The sequence below is a fragment of the Gallinula chloropus genome (genome assembly GCF_964237585.1).
Source record: "Gallinula chloropus genome assembly, chromosome: 3".
NCBI lineage: Eukaryota > Metazoa > Chordata > Aves > Gruiformes > Rallidae > Gallinula > Gallinula chloropus.
In genome coordinates, this window is record NC_140087.1 from 48,186,276 (window position 1) to 48,213,512 (window position 27,237).

At 46.2% G+C, this 27,237-nt stretch overlaps 1 protein-coding gene across 1 annotated transcript; it reads right to left on the reverse strand.

Moving 5' to 3' along the window:
* SRD5A2 (steroid 5 alpha-reductase 2) lies at positions 1 to 26,269 on the reverse strand (the record flags this gene model as incomplete). Its single annotated transcript, XM_084262041.1, is given in 6 exon segments — positions 1 to 67; positions 649 to 799; positions 1,808 to 1,909; positions 3,871 to 4,034; positions 25,847 to 26,151; positions 26,153 to 26,269. Coding segments are annotated over 6 exon segments (906 nt in total).
* Positions 26,270 to 27,237: the final 968 nt, after the last annotated feature.

Here is a 27,237-nt window from a genome sequence, read left to right on the forward strand (position 1 = left end):
TTAAAAAACAAAAGGAATCAAAGCTTTCCTTGATTTTGGATAGTCCGTAAATGTCTTGAGATAGTACCTGAAAGAAAATAAGCAAGAGAGTGAACCTGCACACGCACAAGGCAACGGCACACTTTCAACACAGCTCAGCTGAGGAACCCCAACACTCCTCCAAACTGCCTTGCTTTGTAACCTCTGGGTGTTACTCTGCAAAAAAAGTGTTCCAAAACTGTCTGCTCCAGGTTATTTAGTTAAGTGAAAGCTGAGAGCACTGTTAAGGTTCGAACAGACCTCAAGTAGAAACTTTTGGAATTCAGAGCAGAGGACTGTATCTCCTCCAAAGGATTGCAGAGGTTGCATGGGAACCCTGAGGAAAGGTTCACATTTACAAGGCTCAGTAGAAAGAGGCTTTAACATGGCAGAAAAACTGATGTAACTCAAGTTAGATTAAATAACTCTCAGGCCCACTTCACTCAGTGGGGGCTCCAGCAGACTGCCTTACTTCCACCCAGTCACAAATAAGCCGATACACTACTTGTACATCATAATCAGTTTCAATTCTGTCTTGAATCCTGGCTCTGTTCCTCTGCCCCTCCCTGGTATTTTGCAAACTGCACTTCAAGAGCAAGCAGGAGCATATGGAAAGAAACAGTTTGGTACCTGTGATGGTGATAAGCACGTGGCCCAATGCAGCAAAGAGTGAAAAAGGCGAAGGCGAAGGCTGGCAGGGACCAGGTTGCTATAGCAAAACCAAACCATTCCACAATTTCTCCAAAGTAGTTGGCTCCAGAAACGTAGGTGAACAGTCCTCCTGCATCAACAGACAAAATATGCAACTCTTACAGTCATCTCATGCACGTGGAAAGTTCTTTCCCATAAAGTCATCAGCGGAATATGCTACCTTGCTTATTCAAAGCCCACAACAGCAACCTAAAACTACTGCCCTGAAGCCAGGGAAGTCATGCCAAACTACAAGGATATTGTACAAGACTCAAAAGTGATTCTAACCCAGCAGCTTCATGCACTCTCATAATCATTTACTTTCATTTAGAAAAGGACTTAAGAAAGTCCATTGTTAGATTTAAATAAAAATTATTAACGTTCGTCAATTCAGGCCCTAAAAAATACTCTGGAACACCACCATCTTTGGAGAATGCGAAATCTGGATCTAAAGTTTGCATCTTAGCTAATCACAACATCTAAGGCAGGCAAGTATTGGAGGTGAGAAACTCTTGGGGAGGCAGGGGGGAGATATTACCATTGGTAACAAGCCAGCAGAAGAAGTCAACACCAAAACCAGGAAACTCCTGGATCGCCATCCATATTGCTCTACAGAGCTAAACATTTCCTGGATCACCACTCCAGCCCATGACCATTCTTCCTTATCAAGCTCTACCTTGAAGGAGATGGAAGTTATTTTTCCCCTGAAGTTTACACTTTGAATCTCCTTTTGCCGTGCAAGGAGTCCACTGCTGCTCCTCCCTGGGCACGGAGAAAGATACTTCCTTCTTTGAAGCTGCCTCTTACAAGGCTAAAACCCCCTCCCTATGACCCACTTCCATTTCTCTGTATGACCCAGCCCACTTCCTAAAACCTCTCTTTGCAGCTCATGCTTTTCAGATACTCATTATGCTTGTCAGAGACCTCTGCAGCTGGGTCCTGCCAGTCCCTGCAGCCCATATGGGCTTCTGGACCAAGTATCCGTGTGGTACTGGCATGTCCGTGATTATTGTCGCCTTGCTGTGAAATCAGTCAGTCAGACAGCTTTGTCTATCCTGCTGCCCTACTTTCTCCAAGGAGGTGAGGAATAAGAATATACCTTGAGGAATCTTGTAAGTTATTTCCCCTGGTTTCCTCAGCTGGCGCAGCAGGAGGTCACTGTGAATGTTGATTCCCATTCCCAGCAGAAATAAGAGGAGGCCTAAGGAAAATAAACAAACAAGAAATGGGTTAGAAAGACAGCTCTGCCTAGCTGTCCCTACTCAAGCACATATATGAGGTTTATCTTTGGAGCAGGCAAAGACCTAATGTGAGGTGGGTGGATTCCTTTCAACTCAAAAGATGTGTGGCTACTGAGAAGGCTACCGAACAGGACAAGCACAGGTCACTGGTGACAAATAACCCTCTTATCTCTGTGTCAGCTGTGGGATCACAGTCCTCTGGGGGCCACTCACATTGGATAGTCTCAGTGTGGAGAGTAACTGCGGACAGAAGGATGTCCATCCTGTACCGCTGGTGAGACGAGAGCCCTTTCAGCTGATGTGAGGAAAAGCTGAGATTCCCAGCTGGGCACAGTCACCATTTACTGAACATCCGGACAGGTGGACACACGAAGTCCCCAAACCCAAGTGAGCCTGCTGGCACGGCCACTGCTGTGGGTGTTACTGCAGAGTAACGGCTGAGCTGCACACGAGTACCGTTACTCTCATTTTACAGCTGGAGAAAGAGGAGCACAGACAACACCATCTTTTCCAGCACGTCACTGGAGTCGGGAAGGGACACTGCATCTCAGCTCAGCTCAGTCCACACCCAGTGAGGCTGCTTGGACAGAGCTATGGGCATGCACATGGAGCAGTTCCTTGCTGAAGGGTGCTGACAGCTTCGGGCTAGAGTAATTCATTGACCATACTCCATTTAGCTGAAAACCTAGAGGCATTTGATTGAGAAACGCTGCAGGTGACATGCCCTACATTTCATGCCACATTACACACTGAGAAAACCACCTCTGACAAGGACTGGGAAGCAAGGAAAGAAGTAGAGGTGGCATGTGCTATGAAGTGTAGGAGAAAGACTGAGTGCTTATGAACCCTCAACACTTCCAGTAGTGGCAGAAAGTTGGTAAGTCTGTAGAGCATAGAATATACTGTTTGGTTTTTAGTATTTCAAGTACTGCTAATGCTGATTTTCTTTTCTTTCATGAAATAGGTATTTTAATTTTTTTTTTCATGAAACAGACATTTTATTTGTCATGCAAATTATGTGATGTGGTGTTTTCCTTGTTGGGTATGGAAGCTCTTACTAAACGATGTCCAGGATTTTAATATGGGATTCTGTCCAAAAAGACTGAATTTGCATCCACAGCTTGAAGCAGGGTACAAAATGCACCTTGATTACTCTGTACTTGTCATATCCAAGACATTTCCTCAGACCTCCACATTTATCTTCACTTCTGTGTGTGCACATTTAAAAACTATCCTCCGTGCAGCACCAATGTGCAATGCCATCTAGCTGCTCTTGCTCAGTTATTCTTTCAGGGATTTTACAGGGTGCAATCCAGCTAGGCTATTAAGTTACAGAACATAAAGAAACCATATCAACATACAACCAGAATGGCGTTATCTCTCATGTTCCCATGTGCCTTACACAAGAAAAAGAGAGCCCTTTGTCTCTAAAGGCTTGTTTATGCTGGGGATTTGCCCTCCTTTTCACTCTCAGTCGGAATAGCTGCATCAAGTGCAAAGCTCCCTGGCAGGGAAGATAAAGCCACAGTTTGGGCTGGCTACTGCTGGCTGGATGCTTCTGTCTGAGCAAGGGCACATTCCCATTCAGTGTGGCCTCAGATTGCATCTCTGCAGCCTGTAGCAGCAGGAGGTTCTGCAGTGGTGTCAGTAAAACAGGGCTGGTGATTTGAAACTAACACATAACATCATACGCCTGCAAAGGTGTCTGCCAAGCAGGGAAAAAAGAAAAAGAAAGAAAGAAAGAAAGAAAGAAAAAAGTCACTGCACATTTATTTGCTTTATCTGGGCCAGCAGGCAGGTTTTGTGCTGATTTCCATCACAACTGATTTGGGTCAGATGTTCAGCGAAGATTAGGACATAATTTAAAATGCTTACAAATTGCTTGGAGATTAGATCTTGGGAATCCTGCAGCTGTAATTACCTGCTGTAAATCTGATGTCGGTGCACCAATCGTTTGGATATTCAGCGCAGTAAATCAGGTAGTACCCCTGGAGGAAGCCATTATAGATACAGAATAACGTGCCAAAGAAAAGCAATTGCAGTGGGAAAGGTCTGCCTCTAGTGAAGAAGGGGTAAATAAATGTCCTAAGGTAGATAAGAAAACAAAGTCAGCGTTTTACTGGTGATAACATTGTATTTCCAATGTCTGTGCTGTAGGGAGGAAAGCTTTAACAAGACACAAAATATTAAAAAGGTCAATACAGATAAAAAAAAATTGAAAACAACTGTAACAAAATAAGATCAGTAACCAACGGGAACAAGAAATGCTGCAGATACCCACGTTTGTCTGGTCCTTAAGGGCTGAACACAAGGTGTCATGGCTGCCTCCAGAATGTCTCTCTGCCTTCCTTCTACCTTGCTGGTAAAACGAGGAACTCATGCCCGCAAACAGCATGGTTGTGTTAAGACCTTGGCTGCCCTTTGCTGCAGTGCTGTAGGGGGCTGAGCGAAGGATGCTGTGGAGGCACAGGGGCACCTGTTGCTCAAACCAAAGTGTGGGGCCATGACAATTGCAATGTTGCTTCCCTGAGTGACCATTCCAATGCCATGAGCGCTGTGGAGGAGCTTTGTTATGGGGAAGAGGTTTCTGATCCCACAGTATACATAGCCCAAGGTGAAACCCCTTTTCCCAGCCTCTTCCACTCCACTTGGAGACCTCTGCTCAGCTCCCAGCAGCAGCTTGGTCCAGCTCTGCTTCCAGCTCTGCTCAGACACTTCAGACGCTTCAAGTCAGAGGCAGAGCAATGTTGCTGGCTGCCTGGGGGAGCTGCTTTGCCTCCAGCCCCTGCCTTCTCTCCATGCTTTCAAACTTTTCTTTAAAATAACAGGAGCTAGAAATCTAAGTTCTGTATGCTAAACACCAGGACTTCCACACAGATAGAGCACCTAGGGCTACCTTAGACAGAAGCTGTGCTAGCACTGGCACCAGCGTGAGTAGGAGCAAATCATTTGGGTTTGTATAGTTGTAATTTTCACACATCTTTGGTTCAGGTGGGTGCATGCCTCTTGACACTTTGGACAATACACATCACCCTTGGGAGAGTGAAATGGAGAAGTTATATTCATAATTGTTAGGACCTTTCTTCACTGGCCAATTGAATACTGTGTGTGGTAAAACCTGCACTCTTAAATTCTTTCTTTTGCCCTCTTGGACTTTGGATGGTGCTTATCAGACCAGTATATAAGCAGTGTTGAAAAGTAATCCACATCCCAGGTTGCCAGTATCAATTTAAACAAGCTGAGACATAAAATGTCATAACATTATAAATCTAGATTAAATTATACCGAGTGTGTCTGAAAGTGAGTAAGCAACAAGCAACAAGCAACAACATGTTAATGTAGTCACTGTGCTTTCCAAAGGAAGGTAAGCCAGATTTCCAGTAATTAAGACATCTGTGATGTGGAAGCACTAAATATTTCTAAGTATAATGAAATCTAAGAGGTATGGAAAATATTTTTCAGACAATGATATCATATTTGTTCTATTTATTACGGCACAGAAAGGAATGTTTTTTGGAGTAATGTTACCAGTAAGTTTGGGTTTTGCCTTTGGGGAATGGGATGCTGGAGTTAGGAGTAGGCAATGCCAGCTGTAGCAATCTGACCTGCCTATTGAGGAATAGTGACAAATCAGACCTGAATAGCTATGAGAAAAAGTTGGAAACTTGCAAATGGAAACTCCGAGGCAGCAAGTTGTCTAGAAGAGAGAATGATACCAAAACACACAAGGTGAGTTTAGGAGGAGAATTTATACAGCAGATTGGAACAGGGACTGCTTTAGCCTTTGTCAAAACCAGTTCTGCTTGAGAGTCTCATAATTTCTACAGCTGATACAAACAGAAGTTTCTAGCACAAGCTGGCTTTTTGCAGCTCCCAGGAAAGTTGATTGTTGCCATGGTGCTTGTCCTGCTGTTGCAGGATAAAGGTTACAGGCCCTTGAAAGGTGACTTATTTTGCAGTAACAGGAGGGCAAAAATCCACCACAGACCTATCTACCATGGATGCAGTGGATGCAGGACAGAAAAAACCTGCATGCAAAGTATGAGTATAATCACAGAGGAGCCAGGAGGTATTAGTTCTTGGGGTTTTTTTTGTGAGGGAGTGAAATCCTGGCATCGCTGAAATCCCACCTTGGAGCATTTTTGAAAATCCAAATCAGGATTTCATCCAAGAATCTTTGTTGTGGAGCAAATTCTCTAAGGAAATCTCCTTGGGTCTGTAAATCCAGAGGCCAGATTTGGTTCTCTGTGTACAAACAATGCCTTAAGCCACCGTTTTAAATACAGCACTTGTCAGCTTATACTGCATGGCTACTTGAGGGTGCATGAACTTCCTGATGGGTTTTGAGAAAGCAATAGAGATAAAGCCATGACATTTAATAGGTTTGAATATTCCATGGAAGAGTCTGCATCTTTGCTGGAATTACTCTGCAGTGTGAAAATCAAAGGGGCACTGCAGGCCACCATTTTAGAATAACAGAACAAAATCTGGCTTTTTGGATTTATATCAATGACTCATTTGACCTTTTTCTTTCAGTGCAGTATTGATGACTAATCCTTTATTATCTTTATTGGCCAAAGGCACTCCATCTGACTAAACCGATCTCACCTTTGGTGATCCGCTTTGAGTTCTGACCCTTCTGACTCAGACACAGTCCCTTTTCTTTTCCATGTTTGGTACTACTGTTACTATGCCCTCTGTCACTATTTGGCCTCCCTCTAGACCTTAATTTTAGAAGACCAAACTTTGATCTCTTCTGCAACCTAATAGGAGCTGTCCTGTGGGCTACGCTGTTAGAAGGTAAGGGAGCCTGTGAGAGCTGGCCAGCATTTAAACAGAGCTTCTTCCAAGCACAGGATCCGTGCATCCCTTTGAGCAAGAAATCGGGAAAGAGAGGCATAAGACCTGCGTGGATGAGCAGGGAGCTCATGGGTAAACTCAAAGGGAAGCAGAAGGTCTATGAACTGTGGAAACAGGGTCTGAGCACCTGGGGAGAATACAGGAATGTTGTCAGGGCCTGTAGGGATGCAACTAGGAAGGCTAAAGCCCACTTGGAATTGAAACTGGCAAGGGACATAAAGGATAATAAAAAGGGGTTTTTTAGATATGTGAATAGTAAGAGGATGACCAGGGATAATGTGGGTCCCTTGCTGAACGAGGCGGGTGTCCTGGTAACGGGGGATGCTGAGAAGATGGACATACCGAATGCCTTCTTTGCTTCAGTCTCCATTTCAAAGCCCCCCCGGGACCCACAGACACTGGAAGAAAGTAAGAGAGTTTGGGAAATTAAGAACTTCCCTCTGGTTGAGGCGGGGGTGGTGCAGGAGCATCTCAAAGAGATTAACACACATAAATCCATGGGCCCAGATGGGATCCATCCATGTGTCCTGAGGGAGCTGGCAGAAGTGATTGCTGAGCCGCTCTCTATCATCTTTGACAGGTCTTGGAGAACAGAAGTGCCTGAAGACTGGAGGATAGCCAATGTCACTATGGTCTTTAAAAAGGGCAAGAAGGAGGATCCCAGCAACTATAGGCCAGTCAGCCTCACCTCTGTCCCTAGAAAGGTGATGGAACAGCTTGTTCTGGACGCCATCTCCAAACAATTGGAAGAGAAGGTCATGAGGAGTAGTCAGCATGGATTCACCAAGGGGAGATCGTGCTCAACCAATCTCATAGCCTTCTATGATCTCATGCCTGGCTGGGTAAATGGAAGGAGAGCAGTGGACGTCATCTACCTTGACTTCAGCAAGGCCTTTGATACTGTCTCCCATGACATCCTGATAGCAAAGCTGAGACAGCACGGGATAGATGAGTGGACAGTGAGGTGGGTTGAGAATTGGCTGTCGGACCGAGCCCAGAGGGTGGTGATCAGTGGAGCAGAATCTGACTGGAGGCCTGTGACTAGCGGTGTTCCCCAGGGCTTGGTGTTGGGTCCAGTCCTGTTTAATATCTTCATTGACGACCTTGATGAGGGAATAGCATCCACCCTCAGCAAGTGCCAATGATACAAAGCTGGGAGGAGTGGCTGACACGCAGGAACACTGCGCTGCCATCCAGAGAGACCTGGACAGGCTGGAGAGCTGGGCAGGGAGAAACCAGATGAGGTTCAACAAAAGCAAGTGTAGAGTCTTGCACCTGGGAAGGAACAACCATTTGTATCAGTACAGGCTGGGGGATGACCTGCTGGAGAAGATCTCTGTGGAGAAGGACCTGGGGGTCCTGGTAGATGACAGGTTGGCCATGAGCCAGCAGTGTGCCCTGGTGGCTAAGAGAGCCAATGGGATCCTGGGGTGCATCAGGAGTGTGAGCAGCAGGTCAAAGCAGGTGATCCTCCCCCTCTACTCTGCCCTGTCAGGCCCCACCTGGAGTATTGTGTCCAGTTCTGGGCTCCTTGGTATAAAAAAGACAGAGATCCCCTGGAGAGAGCCCAGAGAAGGGCTACAAAGATGATTAAGGGCCTGGAGCATCTCCCCTATGAGGGTAGGCTTAATGAGCTGGGACTGTTCAACCTCGAGAAAAGAAGACTAAGGGGAGACCTTATTAATATTTATAAATATCTTAAGTATGGGATGCAGGGGGAAATGGCCAGCCCCTTTTCAGTAGTCTGTGGGGACAGGACAAGGGGCAATGGCTGCAAGTTGGAGCACAGGAAGTTCTGCACCAACATGCAAAAGAACTTTTTCACAGTGAGGGTGACAGAGCCCTGGGACAGGCTGCCCAGGGAGGTGGTGGAGTCTCCTTCTCTGGAGATATTCAAGACCCGTCTGGACGCCTATCTGAGTGATATGTCCTAGGGAGCTGCTTTGGCAGGGGGGTTGGACCCGATGATCTCTCAAGGTCCATTCCAACCCCTATGATTCTATGACTTCCCTGCTATGAAACAGTGGAGTTCCCTTCGATCTGGCTTGTGCACAGGCTAAGAAGGTTGGTACTCAAACCTGGGTTGATTACACCGACCTCAAACCGGTCTTATTTGCACCGACAGCTAACAGCATAGGAGTCTTTGCCATAGGTTGTCAGTGGAATCACATCACTGGGGAGCTCTGGACACCCTTGGCATACCTGACTGCTTGGCTCAAGATGTCCACAAACATGATGGACTTCTACCTGGGGTATCTGTAATATCCTGCACAAAATCCCCTGATAATTCTGGAGACCTAGGGATGTCCCAAAGACATCTGCTGCTGAAAAGTCTGAGCCAAAATCTGCACATATGTCCTCTTTTTTGAGACCAATCCTGTATGTTATTTGTAGATTGCCTTTTGAGGTAATTTTTAATTTTTACAAATTTTGGGTTACAGTGATTCTCACTGAATACTTACAAAAGATTGTCAAGTCTATTTTCCATGTATAGTCAACACCAGGGCACAGTCTGCCACTTCATTTTTCCGTGCCCAAGTAAAAATTTTTCAGTTATCCCAGACTAGGTTTAAACAAATGCACAGTTGAAACGTCTGTTCCAAGCAGCAGGTGATCTTACTACCAGTTCAAATGGAAAGTAAACCAAAATACAGCAAAATTTTAACCCTCGCTACAGATGCACCAACAGCACAAATCAGGACAGGGCCTCTTTGCCCCTCAAGTTCCCCTCCTGAAACATCCTCTCCCGAGATGCTTTGCCCTTTCCCCCTTACTCTTATGGACTTGTACAGACTTTTATGTAGCCAGAAAAGGTCGACAAGCCAGGAATATTTAAACAAAGAGAGAAAGGAGGTATTAGCAGCCACCTCTACTGTGTAGGGTGGACCATGTCCCTGTTGCTAAGAAGGTGTGCACAGTGTAACAGGCTCTGGCACAGTGTCAGGAACACACACAGACAGACACAGACACACACGATCTGCAGGTATGGACAGGCAATGGACGTCTTGACTGCAGTACTGCCATTGTATTTCATGGCCTGATGTCAGGACAGGTTGGAAGTTCAGTAGCTGAGCCTTGTTTTCTGGAGCAGATGCCTAGTCGCAGCTGCCTGCAGAGCCCACCAGTGCAGCAGCTGTGCATGTCTCTGGGGCGGAGGGGGGCTGCTCCGTGCCTGATTCCTGCATCACTGGGGCTATGTAAAACCATCAGATAACTGCAATCACTTGCTGGTCCATGGCCCAGTTTGTAAACTCATCTTAAATCGTTGTCCAGTGACTGTCGTGGGAGCATGAGAACTCCCTTATTTTAGTCGTGCAGATTTACAGATCTAGTTACAACTAACATGAAGTTGGAATTAGCTCTTTCTAAGCCACATGCAAAACATCCTTCTTCCAGGTTCCTCCAGAGATCTTTGGACAGATTTTGATGACTATAATTTAAAGAACAAGAAAGACACACATATTACTGAAAATCTTACGATTCAGCTGTATAAAATAAATCTGTGGTGTCAGGTTCGTTTCCAAGCATTCTGTCTGAAAAAAAATTGCTCAATCTACAATCTTTGGGCTGTTTGTGGTCCACTTACGCAATTCATTCAGCCTGAAGCTTGTTCAAAGGGACACTTTCTTTCTGGTCTCTAAGTAGCAGGTTTGGGGTTGGACGAAGACTTCTAGCAGAAGCAGACTCATCCTTCCCAGGTAAGAGACACAGGCACGCATCTAGTCAAAGGATGGGAGGACTGAGAAAACCCTGATACAGATGGCAGCGTGCTTGGGTTTGAGGAATTCTTGAGATATAGGGCAATGGAGTGCAGAAAGTCTGGGCAGCACTGATTTAAGGCAAAGACAGTGGAAATGCAGAAGGATTCAGTGGCAAAATAAGAAGAGGGGTGTGGCAGACACTGTCATACCAAACCATTTGGGCTGCTGAATTTGGACTGGAGATTAATAAAAGCAGACATATCAGACATAAAAATAACGTACAATAATAGAATGTAATTTATTTTGGAGACCTAAAGAGCTGTGACCAAGAGTTTTCATGATGCTGAAAGGAAGCAATTTGAAAGCAATGAAAAGAAATGTCTGTTAAATGCAATACAGACACATTAAAGTAAAGAGCTCAGTAGGACTGGGAGAAGGACAACCACAGGTTACAGACACAGGTGGGTCCTCTAATACAGAGAAGAAGTCATCTGGAGTTTGGAATGCAAATTCATTTTCATATTTCAGGGGATAAATCATATTTGCTTTAAGAGAGGCAGAAGGTAGCAGCTGCCCTGGGTAACAGACCAACACTCGCTGCGCTTGCTTTTGACTGATCTGATGTTGGCTTGGGCCAGGACAGAGTGCTGACTGTGAAGGACCTCTGCTCTAATCCAGCATAGTAACTTCAGGGTTTCATAATGTCTCACAACTTGTCTAACACCATTACACACAAACTGAACAAGTTAAAAACAAGAGAGCAAACTCCCTGGAATCGATAAGCAACTGCTCAACAGCAACAACCACGCGCGAAGCTCCAGAGTGATACTTGCTGCCCCAGGAAGGCTGGCACCAGGGATGGCAGTGCTTACAGCAGCCAACTTCATCAAAGACTGGCAGACAAAAGGAATCAGCCACTGAACCAGTCTTCTGGCCACACAGCTAAATACAGACTTCAAGTTGGATCCTTGGTGCCATGTCAGAGAAGTTCAGTTGCTTACAACTGCACTTGAATAAAGTGAAATCATGGGGGAAAAAAACCCCAAATACTTGCAAAAGCACGTGTATCTGGTGTGAAAGGCTAAAAATAAAATGCTGCTTTTATACTACTGTCAATCATTGCTGAAAAAAACCAGGATGCCTTTGACCTCAGATCAATTTAAGGAATTTGAGCTAGGTAACACTCAGTTCCAACACTGCAAACACCTGAAGACAGTCTTTCTGACCATCTAGCACTGGTCCGTAGTGCCACGGTGGTTGCTACAGATTTTAGGCATGCCATACAGTTGGCAAAGTAAGAAGGACAAATAGAGTTTAGGGATGCAACTGAGTCCTCTTCACATTGCATACAGGAATTATTAGATGTGCTATGCTTAATAATAACATATGAAGGTTGAAAAACGGAAAAGGGAAGGGATAGAACCTAAGAATGTGTATTTGGTTTTAATTAGTAAAGAACTATGTAAGCTCAACTCCAAGGCAAAAAAATTTGCTCTTCTAAATTCACTACAACAGCAGCCAGGTTTCAGAATTGTTTTGCAAGGTTTTTTTTATGAAGTACTTCCTTACTTCTCTGGTTCTTCTTGTTCTTCTTCCATTATTTCTGAAACTGTCACTGGAAAAATCTGTTGTCCCCCAGTGATTACCAGCATCCAATCAGAAGCAACAAAAGAACCAACCTGGCTTTAGCAGGTATAGGAACAAGCCATGTATTTCAATTATTATGCATTTTCTAAAAGGAAACCAAGAAAAAAACTGTTGGGTTAGGTGTATTAACAAGCTGCATCAGCAAGCCACAGTCCATCAGCAGTACACTCAGTACACTCAGTATACATTTATATTGGTGTATTTGTTTCTCAAATGTTTCTGTTTTGGTGTACAAACATCAAATAGATTTTTAATACCTTTAATTATGAAATATTTTATTTATATTTATTATTAGCTAATCACTTATTTCTTCCTTTTTGCTTATAATCTGGAAAGGAGATCTGAGTAAGAGCTGAACTAAATACTGAGGAAAATTGGTTGAATGCCCACAACCAAAGGTGACTTAGGCAAGAACCTAGAAGCAGCTGTTAAGATCTCTCTCACCATCACCTGCCAAATGGGGCAACTTCATTTGAAAGACAGGGATTTGGTTTTAAAATATTTTCTTCCTTCATAACCAAAGAAGGTAAAGAGAAACTAATAGAGCAAAGGAAATATGTCGTCTGTTGACATCCTCGTTGAAATCAGTACCATCCCTTACGGATGACATTACGCACCCAGGATGTACAGCAGGATGGACCTTTTGCCTAAAAACCCAAACACCAGTACTCATAACAGCCTCCTTCACTGGGACTCCTATATATCTACAACAGCAGGAGGCAGGAGTCATTTCTATATTTAACTAAGGTAACCCATTCTCTTAAAATAGGTTTGTTGAGTGAAGGACCTGACATAAATGATATATATTACAGGAGAGGGATGATAGCAGCAGAAGGTGTCCTGGGTCTTGACCTTAGTAACATTTTTTTATATTATCTCACATGTCAATCTTACAGAGTAACTTGGTGTTTCACAGTTTAGAGGATGTCATTTTAGGAGACTGCAAAATTGATTGATAAATAATATCAAGGGATAGTTAACCATTGTTTACTATCAAACAAGGGGGATATTTTGAAGGAGGTTCCGCAAAAGACACTTCTGGTACTGTTCAGGGTTTTTTCCATGAAAGAAACATCTCTGGGAAAAAAATAATATTCCTAATGTTTGTGGCGGGTGCAACTCTGGGAAATGCTAAACACACCAAGAGTGAGGGATAGAGTTCACAAAAATCCTGAGGTGTTGGTTTCATAGTTTTTAAACAGTATATTTCATTTAGGAAAGACAGTGGCAAAATACTACACTTGGTTAAGACTTATGAAATGGAGAAGACAAGCTGGAGAACAGGCTGGATAGTAGAGGGGGTGCTGGTAGGTAGGAAACAGTATGAGCTCATGATGCCAGGCTGTTGTGAAAAAGGCAAATGTTCAGATGTAATGTGGGACCTAGAGTGCTGTTGGAGGCATCTGAAGTAACCCTCCCCCTTTGCATGGTGTTAACAAGAACTTAAATTATGCTGTATCCAGCCAGTCCCTGCACTTTATGAAAGACAAGGACAGAGTGAAAGCAGCACAGAGAAAAGCAGCTGTGGCCTAGGAAATGCGACATGGAGCAAGACTGAAGGACTCAGGGTTGTTTAAGCTAACCAGGAGAAAACTGGTGGAAGACATTATAACAATATACAACTATCTGAAAGATCGATGCAGAGAAGAAAGGAGTAAAACGTTCCCCTTGTCTACCGCGAGCGCAGCAGGAAGTAACACGCCTCAACGGCGGTACAGGAAATGCAGCTTAAATTATCAGGGAAGGACGGAGAAGCACTGGCACACACTAGCTGAAAGGCTGGTGGAATCTCCATCAGCAGAAGTCGTTAAGGACAGGCCAAACATCCATCAGGAACAGTGTACAGAGCCCTTAGACTCGTCTTTCCTTGTTTTATTTTACCCAGCAATTGGAATTCTAGGGTGTTGCAGGCTTGGTTGTTACAGAACCCTTGGAGCTCATGGAGCTCTCTCTCTCCTGTGCTAACTTCATCTGTAGAGGCTAAAACACTGAGAAAAAAAATCAAGGACTATATGTGGCCAGGAATTGTTGGGGAATGGAAACTTGGAGTTGCCTCCGTGAGAGAGATGCTGACAAGAAGCCTGGCTACAGGGATGAGATCTGGAAGTAAATGAGCAAAGCTTTTGCTCACGCTGAAGACTGAACTCAATGCCAGGCCAGGTATCTCAGTTGAAACCCTCATTAAACTTGGTGCAGATTTATACTTGTATGAGGATTAAAGGACAGGACAAGAGTCAACACCACTGGATGGATTGTGGTAATGAAAAATCTGCTGTTCTCACAGTGCCTCATGCTTACCTCTACTACTTGATAGTATCTAAAGAGAAGCAGTACTTAAAGATCATGAGATTATGTTTGAGGTTTTATCTAAGCAATGCTATGTCAAAGGCTTAGCCAGCCAAAGCATGTATTTCAGCAAGGTATCTCAGTCTTCTCCAGAAATAACCACTTGATATTTATGAAGACAGATCACTTTGTTCCTATTGCTAAACTGTGGGTGCCTGCCAAATGCATGAAACATGTGCCAGAGTAACTTAACTAGACACTACGCTATGCACTTCAAAAAGCTCACTGCTCCACTACAGCTGAGAGTTCAAAGAGTTCACAGAGGCTGAGAGCGTGAGCAGAACAGGACGCATCTATATGAAAAATGGTACAAAACCCACGGACACATGAATCTGTGCTCTTGTAACTGCACTTAGAGAAAGGGTAGACCACTTTCCATAAATGGTCCACATGGGACTGAGAAAGGACCAAAGCATGCCAGACATCTGGTAAGCTATTCCTCTCCAAAGCTAAATCTTTGTCAGACTGTATCTTACCCAACACACACTGGACTTCAGAATTGCAATTAGCGTTGCAAGACACAATGCTAAGAGTCTTTAAAATGCTCTTAACTAGCCTTTTTCCACTCTGGTAATTCCTTCTTTTCCTCTTTTTTGTCTAAACTCATGCTCTGTCTCTATTTTGCTCTTTCTGTCTTCCTGCCTTAGTCCTTTCTTTGCCCTTCCTTCTTCAGATTCTTTTTTACAGCTCTTCATGTGCTTTGTTTTCCAATTAGGAGTTGTCCTTGCTGTCCCACCACTGCACTCTGCCTCTCTTTCATTGTAGTTCTTTCGCCTTCATCCCCCACCCTTTGCAGTGTGACTGTATCTTGAGCAACAGGATCACTCTTGGGCTTCCTAACCAGTCTTTGTTCCCTCTGCAGGAGCTCTTCTGCATCCTGTACCTGGAAAGGACTCAGCAGTGACACAGGATTAGTGTGGTGTATATTGACCTGTACATCACACTTCCTATACTATTTAATTCCACATTCTATTGGCTTTGCACTGCCTCCATAGTGTCACATTTCAATAAACTACAAACTCCTTGCATAGTTGGGACATAGATGAGCACTGATCTACACTGTTGCTGCAACAGAAGCTGGCTGTTTACTCCAGAGCAACCTGTGAACATCAGAGGAGGTGCTGAACTACGGTGTTTCCTCCTTCCCAAGAGTTGGTTTGTGCGTGGGAAGAACAGGCTGGGTACCTGGTCATTGGAGGGTTTCTGGTGCCAGTCTTCAGCTGGGGAGCACATCCACCCAGGGGGTCCCATGAGCATGTGTTCAGAGTCAGTCAGAACGCTCACTGCTCCCACTACACAGAGCTGGCAGGCTCCCAGCTGCTTCACTGGCCAGCCCAAGCAGCCACAGAGCAGAAGCGATGCTTTGGGGCTACAGGAGACAGACACACACCTAAGGACATAGGTGCACAAGAGGACATCCAGCTGCAGGAGTCTCACCCTCAGCACAGGAGACTTGACACCCTTGGGTTGTTCATTTTGCTATATGCAGTAGTTTGAGATTGTAAGTTATGTGTTGCAGTGTATTAAAAAAATAAATCTGTGAGAAAGACGAGGTTGTAAACTACAGGAGTTTCTAGTTCTGTTTTATAGATTCTCCTGTCAAAAACAGTTCTAAGTCCTGCCTCTCCAGAAGATTCTTCTTTCACTATGCAACAGGGTAATGGCAAAAGGATTTTTGACCACAGACCACAGAGTTCAGAAGTACAGCACCAAGCTACCTTCTTATTATGTGTTACTATACAAAGAAATGCTCTAAGAAACTGAAAGATTCAGCAATAAACCTCTGCATCAGTTTAGACCTGTTGTATGTTGGGGGTTGTCTTCCTAACTGAAATGGTCAGAAACACTGCATGCATCTCTTTCAAAATGCTTAAAAAAATGTTAAGCCTGGAAATTGTAACTTCTAAAACATTACATTCACATTTTGAAGAACACTGGTGGAAATGTCTCATAGTTGGAAAGGTGGCCATCCAAATTTCTTCTGAACCCATATGACCTCTTGGCACCTGTGGCAGTACATGCGCACAAAGAGGAACAGAATTTGAAATGACCAGGTCAGGTCCTGAGTTTGTGCTCACATTAAAGTGATCAGGGGGCTTAGTATTTAATTTTTTTTTTCCTAAAGAAAACTGCTACCATGGACTGACCCTGAGTCACAGTCAGATTTGCTCCCTCCCAAAGCCTATCAAAAGATTTCCTACCACTGAAAACTGCAAAGTGAAACCCTCACCACACAGAAAGCATCAGCATTAAAGTCTCTCTTGATCCTTGGCTTTAACCTAGTATTGCCCTCTCACATCAATTCCTTTTTCCTTCCATTTCTTCTCACTCCTGCCCACCTTCCGCTCTAGCTATTTTAAACAGTTCTCCTACTTGTGCTAGCTGACACTTTCATCTCTCCTCACCTTCTAGCCCTGACTGGAAGCCTCATAGCATTTTTATTTCTCTGCATTCAGGGCAACTTGTATTTTCCTAATGCATGCAGCCAGGACTCCAGCTAGGGAACCACTTCTCCCCTGCCGCATACCCTACCGGCCAGAAACGCATGAAAAGTCCTGCTCTGCCCCTGCAGTGACAGCCTGGACAATACTTGGCTGGGTTGCAGGTTTACACATTTTTGATGCTGCTTATAGCCTAAGATGAACCAGAGGAACCACTCTGCATGGGCAGACTCTAAAGATGTTAGCTGACAAACTTTGTTTGAACAGATAGAAACGCACTGCTCTGGAACTACCCTGCCAAGTTTAAATTGCTTGTCCTGGGAACAGCCAGAGACACATCTCTACCCTTTAGTAACCTTAGCCCAGGTCAAGACTCAAAACATAAATGCTTTAATGATTCTTTTTTTAAAAAAAAGTTCTACAGAGAACTAACCAAACACAAAGAATTCAACAGCATAATGTAAACACATTTATGGGTATTCCTCCCTCTCCTTCATTGTTCACGGGAGCATCAAAAGTTTTATGATTTGTGCCAGAGACGTGACAGGAGTCACTGAAAGGTTGGCTTAGGACAACAGTGTTCAGAATCTTCAGCATCTCAAGCAGGAGACCAAGCTAAGGTGTCTAAACTGCTTTGAGTAGCCTAGCCAGCTTACTCAGAGCTCTCTTTAGCCTTCTTCCCCCATTCCAAATGATGACATGAAGGTCTAGCTCAAGGGGATTTGGCTTCCTAGGAAAGCTGCCCAGGCCATCTTTACCAGTACTTCAAAGTACTGTAGGTTGTCATTGTGCCCCAGCACAGTCCAGCCTGGGAACAGATCTGTTTCTTAGCATCTCTGATAGGCAAACCCTCTCTCTAGTAGGCAACACATGTCTTTGCAGACAACCTTGATACGGTGACATTTTCCAAAGACATTTCTGGGAGTCAGGGAAGACTACAAAGCCCTGGCGTGCAAGTAAAAAAGTGTTGGGATCTTCTTCCATTTTACCAGTCAGAGGAAAAGGGGCAGCCAGAAATAGATGTATAATGCAAATCAACGTCTGACCCTGTGGCTGGTGCTGTCATGATGGTTTTGGCTTTTATGTTCATGCGATATTTTTCAGTCATTATAGCCTGTTAGGGAGGGACGAGATCCAGAGCAGCAACAAATGTACCTTAGCTGACTCCCAAGGTGAGAATCAGAAGACCGACCACCTGATGTGTGTATTTACCAATGCACATAGCCAGAGGAACAAACAGGAGGAACTGGAGCTCTGTACCCAGTCTGAAACGTGACTGGAGGATTGCGAGGGATGGATGTAGGCTGTTTCATAAAGAAAGGTGAGGAAGAAGAGAAGTCATCATCACATTCTATGTTAATGAGCACATCAAATGTATAGAGGTCACCGACGCTGATTGAGGAAGCCTCTGTGTCAAGATCAGAGGTGCTGTCTCCAAGGGGAATCTTAGGGTAGACATCTGCTACCTACCTCCAAATCAAGGCAGCAAGGCCAACGAAGCAGTATTTGGGTCACTTAAGCAAACTTAGGGTAAACAGAACCTGCTTCCTGTGAGTGATTTCAACCACCCAGACATTTGTTGGAAGAACAATACAGCACCTCACGTGTCATCCATCAAGCTCCTGGAATACGTAGAGGACTGCTTCCTCATACAAGTGTTAGATGTGCCAGCCAGCAATGAGGCACTGCTGAACCTGTTACTCACAAACCAAGACAACCTGCTTTGCTAGTGATAGCCCTGGCTGCAAGATCACAAAATTCCGGAGTTTGGGATCCTGCTGAGCACACTGATGGTTAGTGCTAAGACAAAGGTTTTACATTTTAGAAGAGCGATCTTCAGCTCACACACAGCTCAGTTGGGAAGGATTCCATGGGAAGCTGCCATGGAGGATGAAGGAGCTAGCAAGAATTTTTCAAGAATGCTTTCCTGGAAGCATGAAACCAGTTCATCCCCTTTAAAGGTAGGGGAAGTAGGCTGAGCAAGAGACCCCTTTGCTTAACTGCAAGCTTCTGAGTTTGCTCAAAACCAAAAAGGAATTGTATCAGAGACTGAAAAGCAAATGAATACCTGTTAAGACCTACAAGTGCATTGCCAGGGTGTGCAGAGATGCAGTAAATAGCCCCTTTCCAAACTGGCAACTTGTTCCAAGTGGGGTCCTCCACAGATCAATACTGGGGCCAACACTGTTTACTATCTTCATAAATCATCTAGATGACGGGATCAAGTATAACCTGATGTTTTGAAGACAATACCAAACTGAGTGGGGAAGTGGACACTTTGGAAGGGACAGCAACCCTGCAGGAAGACCTGGATAGACCGGGAGAGTGGGCTAACAAGACCTTTATGAAGTTCAACAAAGACAAGTGTAAGGTCTTGCACCTGGGAAAACATAATCCAGGAGTGCAGTGCAGGCTGGGATCCACCTGCCTGGGGAGCAGCTCTGTGGAAAGGGACCTGGGGATTCTGGTGGACAAGAAGCTCAGTGTTAGTGAACAGTCTGCTGCAGCGGAAAAGAACAGGATGCTGGGCTGCAACAAGGGCATCACCAGAAGAGGTAAGGAAGTTGTTATTCTGCTCTTCTCAGCACGTGTCAGGCCACACTTGTAAGAGTGTATTCAGTTTTGGTCCCTGCTATGCAAAAAAGATGCAGAAAGGCTGGAGACGGTCCAGAGAAGGGCCACCAGGATGATCAAAGGCCGTATGAGAGAAGGCTGGGAACTGGGTTTGTTCAGGCTCAAGAAAAGAAGGCTTAGGGGACGCCTTATCACCATGTTCTGTGATTTAAAGATGTCTACAAAGAAGACTGAGACTCCCTTTGTACAAGGAGTCACATGGAAAAGATATGGGATAATGGGTACAAGTTACTCCAGGAGAGATTCCAATTGGACGCAAGTAAATTTTTTCACCATTGGAATAATCTTCCCAGGAAAGTGGTGGATTCCCTGGCATTGGACACTTTTAAGATATGGCTGGACGGGGTGCTGGGCCATCTTGTCTAGACAGTGCTTTTGCCAAGAAAGATTGGACCAGATGACTGATCCTTGAGGTCCTTCCAAACCTGGTATTGTATGATTGAAACATACTTCTCTTTGCCACCTGAGTACTTCATCTGGCATTCCTAAGCAGCACAGCCCCTCTAGCAGGAAAGACTGTATTAAAAATTACCAACTGTTTTGCTTTGAAGCGTCGTTTATCACAAGAAGCATTCCTGTACGTGCATCTTATGCCACTCATCATTTTTCAGCTCCTAGCCAGTTTTTCACTGAGATTGCATATGCAGATGGCAGACTTGGCTTTCAGTGCTTTTCTCACTTTCTTCCTCCTTTTCTCTGCCTTCCCACCCGACCAATTTTGGAGGCCCTACCCGGCCTTATGACAGCGAAGAAGCTCTGTTACCTAACACAGACGTGATAAATTCAGATTTTTATGGGGTGCTTGCCTTAGCACCACAGAGCATTTGGATTCGATCCGCACCACGCTGCTGTAATAAAGCATACATTGAGAGATGAAGTGCTGGCTAACTGAGGATAGCAGATAAGAGGCAGGGGGTCAGATAGGGTTTTCCACCCTTCCCTTTCCTCCCCTCAGCAGCAGCAGCAGCCTGCCTTTAGCCCTTCAGAGCCTCAGGGAACGCAGCCTGCCACAAAGAGGGAGGCTGCTGCCTAGCGGTGACAGAGAGAGACGGGAGGGCATACTGCCGCCAGTTCACTGCAGCCCGAGACTGCTGCTCCTGGGCCAAGCTGGGAAGGGGAGAACGTCTCCTGGCTCTGTCCACCTCCCTCTTGCATCCCCTCGGCAGCACATCTTTGTACGAATGCCGTCTGCGCTGGGGGAGGGCTGGCTCTTTAGCCAGCAGTCGGTACTCAGGTCACCATCTACTAGGGAGCTGCTTTGGCAGGGGGGTTGGACCCGATGATCCCTTGAGGTCCCTTCTGTGACCTCCCTTCCCTTTCAGCAGTGGGCTATATGGGAGCACACAGCCTGCCAGACTGGGATTCACCGGGCTCCACCGACCAAGCAGAAAGGCCCTACAAAGTCACAGAATCACAGAATTATCAAGGTTGGAAAAGACCTAAAAGATCATCCAGTGCAACCATTCACCTATTACTACTGGCTCCCACTAAACCATGTCCCTCAATACAACATCCAGTCTTTCTTTGAACACCCCCAGGGTCGGTGACTCCACCACCTCCCTGGGCAGTGCATTCCAGTGCCTGACTACCCTTTCCGAGAAGTAATGCTTCCTAATGTCCAGCCTGAATCTCCCCTGGCGCAGCTTGATACCATTCCCTCTAGTTCTGTCGCTGTCTACTCTAGTTCTGTCCTGTCAGTGAGGAGCCATCAGCATTAACCCAGAGAGTTTCCAGAAGAGGATCAGAGTAGTCCTCACAGCACTGCAGTATTCTCCTCAAAGACCTGACAACAAACACAAAATTACACTGATAAAGCCATCCTAGGGCACAAATTCTAGACAAGAGGATGTCAGTGTGGGTAGAACAGCATTGCTGAGCTAATAACCCATATAGGAAAGTTACTTTAAAATCAAAGACATGCAGCCGTACAAACACAGACCATTCCTAAACAGTGGTGGATTGTAACCTTGGTTACAATCGTCATTACACCAGCTCCAGGGTGCTCAAAGTAGCCTGGAAACAGGGCTTCCTAGTGTGACTCCAAAACAAAAACCACTCTTCTGATCTCTAAGCATAGCCAGTAGCATACGGGAACAGGAAGGTGATCTTGTCTCTAGTAAGCTACTACCACCCTGGTATTGTATTCTACATCCAACACTGATGCCTTCATTTTAAAATGGATGTTAGGAAAAAAAGGAAAACCCCCACATTATCTGAGTTTTTTTGGGGGGGGGAGAGGAAGGGGGAAGTCTTGCACCAAGTGCCTTCAGCTGTGGTTCAGTGACATGGTAAATCTGGTTTAGGATGCCTTGAATAAAAAATGTTGCAGCTACTTGACACCACGTGCAAAAGCAGGGCAAATTAATTTTGCTGGTTTAAACCTGTTCCTAAATTTATGAAAAGGTAACTTTATCCTGAGCAGCTTCATGCTGGATGAAGTATCGTGTGTCTGCACCACTCTAACCCTGTGTCAGATCAGGTAATGTCTGTTCCCTTGTAGCTGGCATAAATCCACCATAAAAACATAAATCCAGCATAAACACCGTATCATGTGCAGTAGCTAATTCATCAGAAATATGACCATATGCTTCTATATTATCTGGGTAACACTGGCGCAGCTCCGCTGGATGTCAACTGACAGCTCTCTACAAGCAAACTGAAACATGATCTGATTACTGTGTAAGTGATATCACGGTAAGAAAATACTAAAGGATACCAAGGAGTACTTTAAATTAGCACAGAGTGAGATAGCAAGCACCACTGGGAAGAAATTGAGGCTAGTCAAATTCAAGCAAGACACTTTAAACATGTTTAAGTGATAATGAAAGAGTTTTGAAGACTACACTACACTAAACAGTGGATTCTCCATAGAAAATGATGGATCCTCTATCTTCTGGGGTCTTCAGATCAAGACTTGGTTACTTCAAAATACATGGTTCAGTCAAACACAAGCTGCTGGGGCAGCACAGATGGTCCTAACACAAAGGAAGGCAGAAAAGCTAGCATTGTGGTCCTACAAAAATCTATGTTCCTCCATTATGGACTATGTTGTCCTTCTGAGTGTACCTCTAATCAAAACTTCCCTTCCACATGCATGTTTGGTGCAATAGGTGACAGAAAATTAGGAATGGTAAAAGCTTCCCTGTGGAGGGAAAGAATTCACTAAATTATGCAACAATACACAAAGAAACTTTTCTGTTTCACATGAACACAAAAGAATGCCTAAATACAGATGTCAGATGATCAGTAGTAGAAGTAGTAGTAGATTAACAAAATGTTTTTATAATTAAAAGTGGAACAGCTTTATTCACTTCAAAATTTTAAAGTCAGGAAAAGTGCAGTAGGGTACATCCATCAAGTAAATGTAATTTTATTATTGATCAATTGTATGTTTTACTCACTATACTTGCTGCCAAATTTAATCACTGAAGTATTTAAAACTGTTGCTGGGTTATTTCTAGTAAAGACAGTAAATTGAAAAGGTATCAAGGTAAAGCCTGGCTGCTATATCAAAGCACCGAGCCTCTTTTTAAATTCTGTATGCAGGCGAAATGCCCTAACGCAGTGTGACCAGCACCACCCTGCTCCTAACCCCTCACACTATGGTTAGAATAACCAATGCCATTTTATAAGGCAAAGAGCCAAAATACATAAGCACACTGATCACGTATCCCCACCACGCCCCCCCCCCCCTTTCTACCCCTTTTCCAACACTGTGGTAAGACCGCTTGCCCACCAGCATTGTTGCCAGATGTGGTGGCACCCCGTATGGAACAGGGCAGCATAACAGCACAGGAGATACTGCTTATAAAATCCAGGAGCTGCAAGTGATCTTAAGAGGGGAACTGCTGCTGGACTGCAAGCACTGTTACTCCCCAGCGGTCAGGGATGCCTCCGCTGTCATCATCTTCTTCCTCAGAGGGCTGAGTGAGTAATTCATGTTCTTTTACGTACAGTCTGAGTCTAGATTACAATTACTGTATCACCTGCTGATCATTAAGAATTTGACCCTACCTGCAGAGGGTCCAGGTGACTAAAAAGTCTAGGTAAATAGAAATTACACATAGTAAGAAACCCATGAAAGTTATTAGAAATTCTGTTAAGGCTACTGCAAGCTATGCTAATTGCTAAAAATTCTGTGTAGCACTAACCTGTGCTATCTGCTAGGAATTGTAGGTAACGATAAACCATGCTGATTGTTAAAAATTTTATGCAATAGTTATTTTAACTTTAGTTACAACCACAACTGTGTGGCCATTGGTCATTCTCCCAAGGATCCCTCAAAGAACCTGCCTGTCCCCATGGAGTCAGGTGACATCCAGAAAAACACCTAACTTGCAATTTTTGTTGCTCTTTTACATTACAAAAATGCACTAATATTTAATACAACATTTCAAATATTAATTGATTCAGCAGAATCTCAGAATGGTTTGCATGAGAAGAGGTTGCACACTGTAAGAATAATACTGGACTAAGATGCAATACTAGAAACAAAAGTTATACAGATTTGGTTAAGAGGAGTGGTTTTATTTTTACAAGAGAAAAAGTATACTCTCCCCACAGATAGGAGACCCTCAAATTATCTGAGAAAGAAATGTAGGAAGACACAGTGCTTCTGCCTAAGTCCAGCAGTAATGCTGAAAAAGAAGCCACTGACTCAAAATATCTATCCATAGTGGTAGGGTAACATTTCTTTCAGTTGTCTAGTAGTCTCAATTTCTGTGTTTCTGAAATCATCAGATATTCTTGAGAATAACATAATTCATTAAATTAAATTCAGTATAAGAACATACAATTAATACCTCTAGTGTTCTGGGAGCCAAATGGGCGATAGGCAGCATCCTCCAGCTGACTTAGTGCAGCACAGGCAATGAGTGATAACAAGTATATCTCTAAGATAGCCTTTCAGCACTTCAGGCTATTCCATGATTTATCTACCACAGCCTAGACTTTCTATCTCTAAACTCTCTGTAGAGATACTCTAGCTGGATTTTAAACATATTGATTTTGGTTGAGTTGCAAATAACTTCTGATCAATTATTACAAGAATGTTTTCTGTTTCTAGGAAGGAAAAAAAAAAAGAGAGAGAAACAGGAATTTAAAATGGCAAACCAAGTCAGGAAAGGTTTTTTTTCAGAAGCTACATAGCTCTTTACTATGTATATGGCATAACAAGGGTCGCATGCACTTGCCATTTCTGAAAAGCCTTTTTTTTCCCCATGGACACAGAACGGAAAGTCAAATTCCTCATGAAGGAACTCAACAGAAAACGGAAGTGAAGCAGAACATAAAACACACTCAGCTAAATAAGTCAGAAGACCGATTCTGGTGACAGGCTCCAGAACCACTGTCCCACTGGCTTGCAGAGCCAGGTGACAACTGTAGAGCTATGTCACTTCAAAGTTACCACCAGCAGTGGGTCAAAGCGCTACTCCTGGTTAGTAGGGAACCAGTTAAAGATACCGCACTCACTCACATCTGAGATGACGGAAGGTTCTAAAAAGAAAAACAAAGAGATAAATTGGTACTTCGGTGGTGCGGTGGGAATGGCGAGCGGCACACACGGAGGCGACGTCTGCGTTGCGGTTACCTCGAGCCTGCCGGGACTCTCCCTTCCCCGTGCCGGCTGCCGGCACCGGGGCTCACCCAGCCCCCGCTCCCGCACGGCCGCAGCGGCCCCACACCGGGGCCGGCCCCACGGCGTGCCTGGGCGGCCGGCGCTTCTCCCGCGCGCAGGGAGCGCTTCGCAGCTTCCTTGACGCAGCATTTGGGTTAGTCTCACCCCAAAAATCTGCTCCCGCTTAGCGAAACTTCGTTTTATTTATTTATTTAATTTTTTTTTTAAGCTCAAAAGCCGAAGCATCCATCCTCCTCCCCGCTTCAAGCGCCGGAGCACCATACCTGCCCCTTCCCCCGGCGGCTGGGACAGGGGAAGGAACCGACACCGACCCGACCGGCCCCTGGGTTGCGAGCAAAGCCCGGGGGGCCGCGTTTCAACTGCTCCGGCGCCCGCCCGTTGGCACTCATGAGAAAGAGAAGCGCGTCTCACACGCAGCGGAGCGATGCTGCGAGCAAGACCTGCCACAGCCCTACCGCCCACTCGGCCCCGGCTGCGCCCATTCCCGCACCTTCCCTCCGCTCATTATCCCTCCCGTTTCCCGAGGGGAGGCCGCAGGTCTTCGCTGCTGCCGCCGCTCGCCCCCCAGGAGCGCCGCGGGCCGGTGGCGGGGCGGAGCGGAGCCGAGGGAGCCCTGCCCGGCGGCGGTACCTGTAGAAGTAGTGCCAGCAGAAGAGGCAGCAGAGGAGGCGGCAGCCCAGCGGCTCGAGGCGGGGCGGGCTGCGCAGGGCCAGCAGCAGCGCGGGCACCAGGAAGGAGGGCAGCTCCTGCAGGAACCAGGCGCAGCGTGCCGGCAGCCGGCCCCGCGGCCGGCACAGCCGCTCCTCGTGCTTCCCGTAGCGGGACGGCACCCGGAGGTACAGCGAGAGCTGCAGCAGCGCCAGGGCGCCCAGCAGCGAGCTGAGCGCCAGTACCAGGCTGGGGAAGCACTGCATGCTCGGGGCGGGGGGTGGGGGGGCGCGGGCAGGGACGCCGGGCAGCGCGGGGAACCGAGGCAAACAGCCCTCGGCTAGCGCCGGCCCCGGCCTTATTAGAGCCGAGGCGGTCACCCCGCCCCGCCGCGCTGCCTCCCATCGCCCGGGCTCGTCAGAGGGCGCAGCCCCTCTTGCCAGCGCGGGCGAGGCGCCCCAGCCCGCCCCGAGGAGAGCTGCCCCCCGCGGGCCCCGCTTCGGCCCCTCCCTCGGCCGGCCCGGTTCGACACCGCCGCTCTGCCGCGGCCCCGCCGCCGGGCGCGGCCCGAGGGTGACGGCGGCGGGCGGCGCGAAGGCGGTCGCTGAGGGGTCGGGGGGCACGCGGGGGCGGCGGCCAGGCGGCCCCGCAGGCAGCGGGCTAGGCAGCGGGGCGGCTGAGGGGCGAGGGCGCAGCCCGGAGGTGTGGGGGTGTGATTCCCAGCAAGGAGGCAATTGCTCCTGGTAAAGATGGGAGCGGCGGCGCTTCCTTTCCCCCCTGCCCCAGGGAGGTGTTGCAAGGCTTGGCTCATCGCGACCTGGCAGCCCCGCTCAGGGTCTCGCTGCGTGACTTGTGGGTCACCGGGCGTGAGGCCCGTTGCGAGCTGTGAAACGGTAACTGAGGCAGCAGTGCTTCTGCCGCCGTAAATGCCGCGCCGTGGCGGGGCCGGTGACGGGCGAGGTACCGGCTGAGCAGCCGTCTGGTGGCAGGGAAGGCTGCTCCGTTTGAGTGCAGGTGGAGGAGAGCGAGGGCAGAGGAGGTGCTTTAGGCCGGATGAAAATTAACAGCTGTAGGTGCCTGTGGTAGGACTAAAGAAACCCACGAGTCTGCCAGCTCCGGCTCGTATTTGACATAACCAGAGCACGCTTCATCTTTTCAAGTGGCCCAGGTTTCAGTGACGGCAGCCCTGGTGTAGGTCCTACCTTTGCAGTGTGCTCAGAAGCCCTTCAGTCAACAGCTGCATGAAGCAGTTTTGACAACAGCTTCCCTACAACTACAGCCCAGGAGTTAAGCTTTTCTTTGCCTGTTTCCTCAGAGATCTTCCTTTGGTGAGGGTTGTCAGGGCGCTGAGTTACTGCAGGAGGGCCAACAGG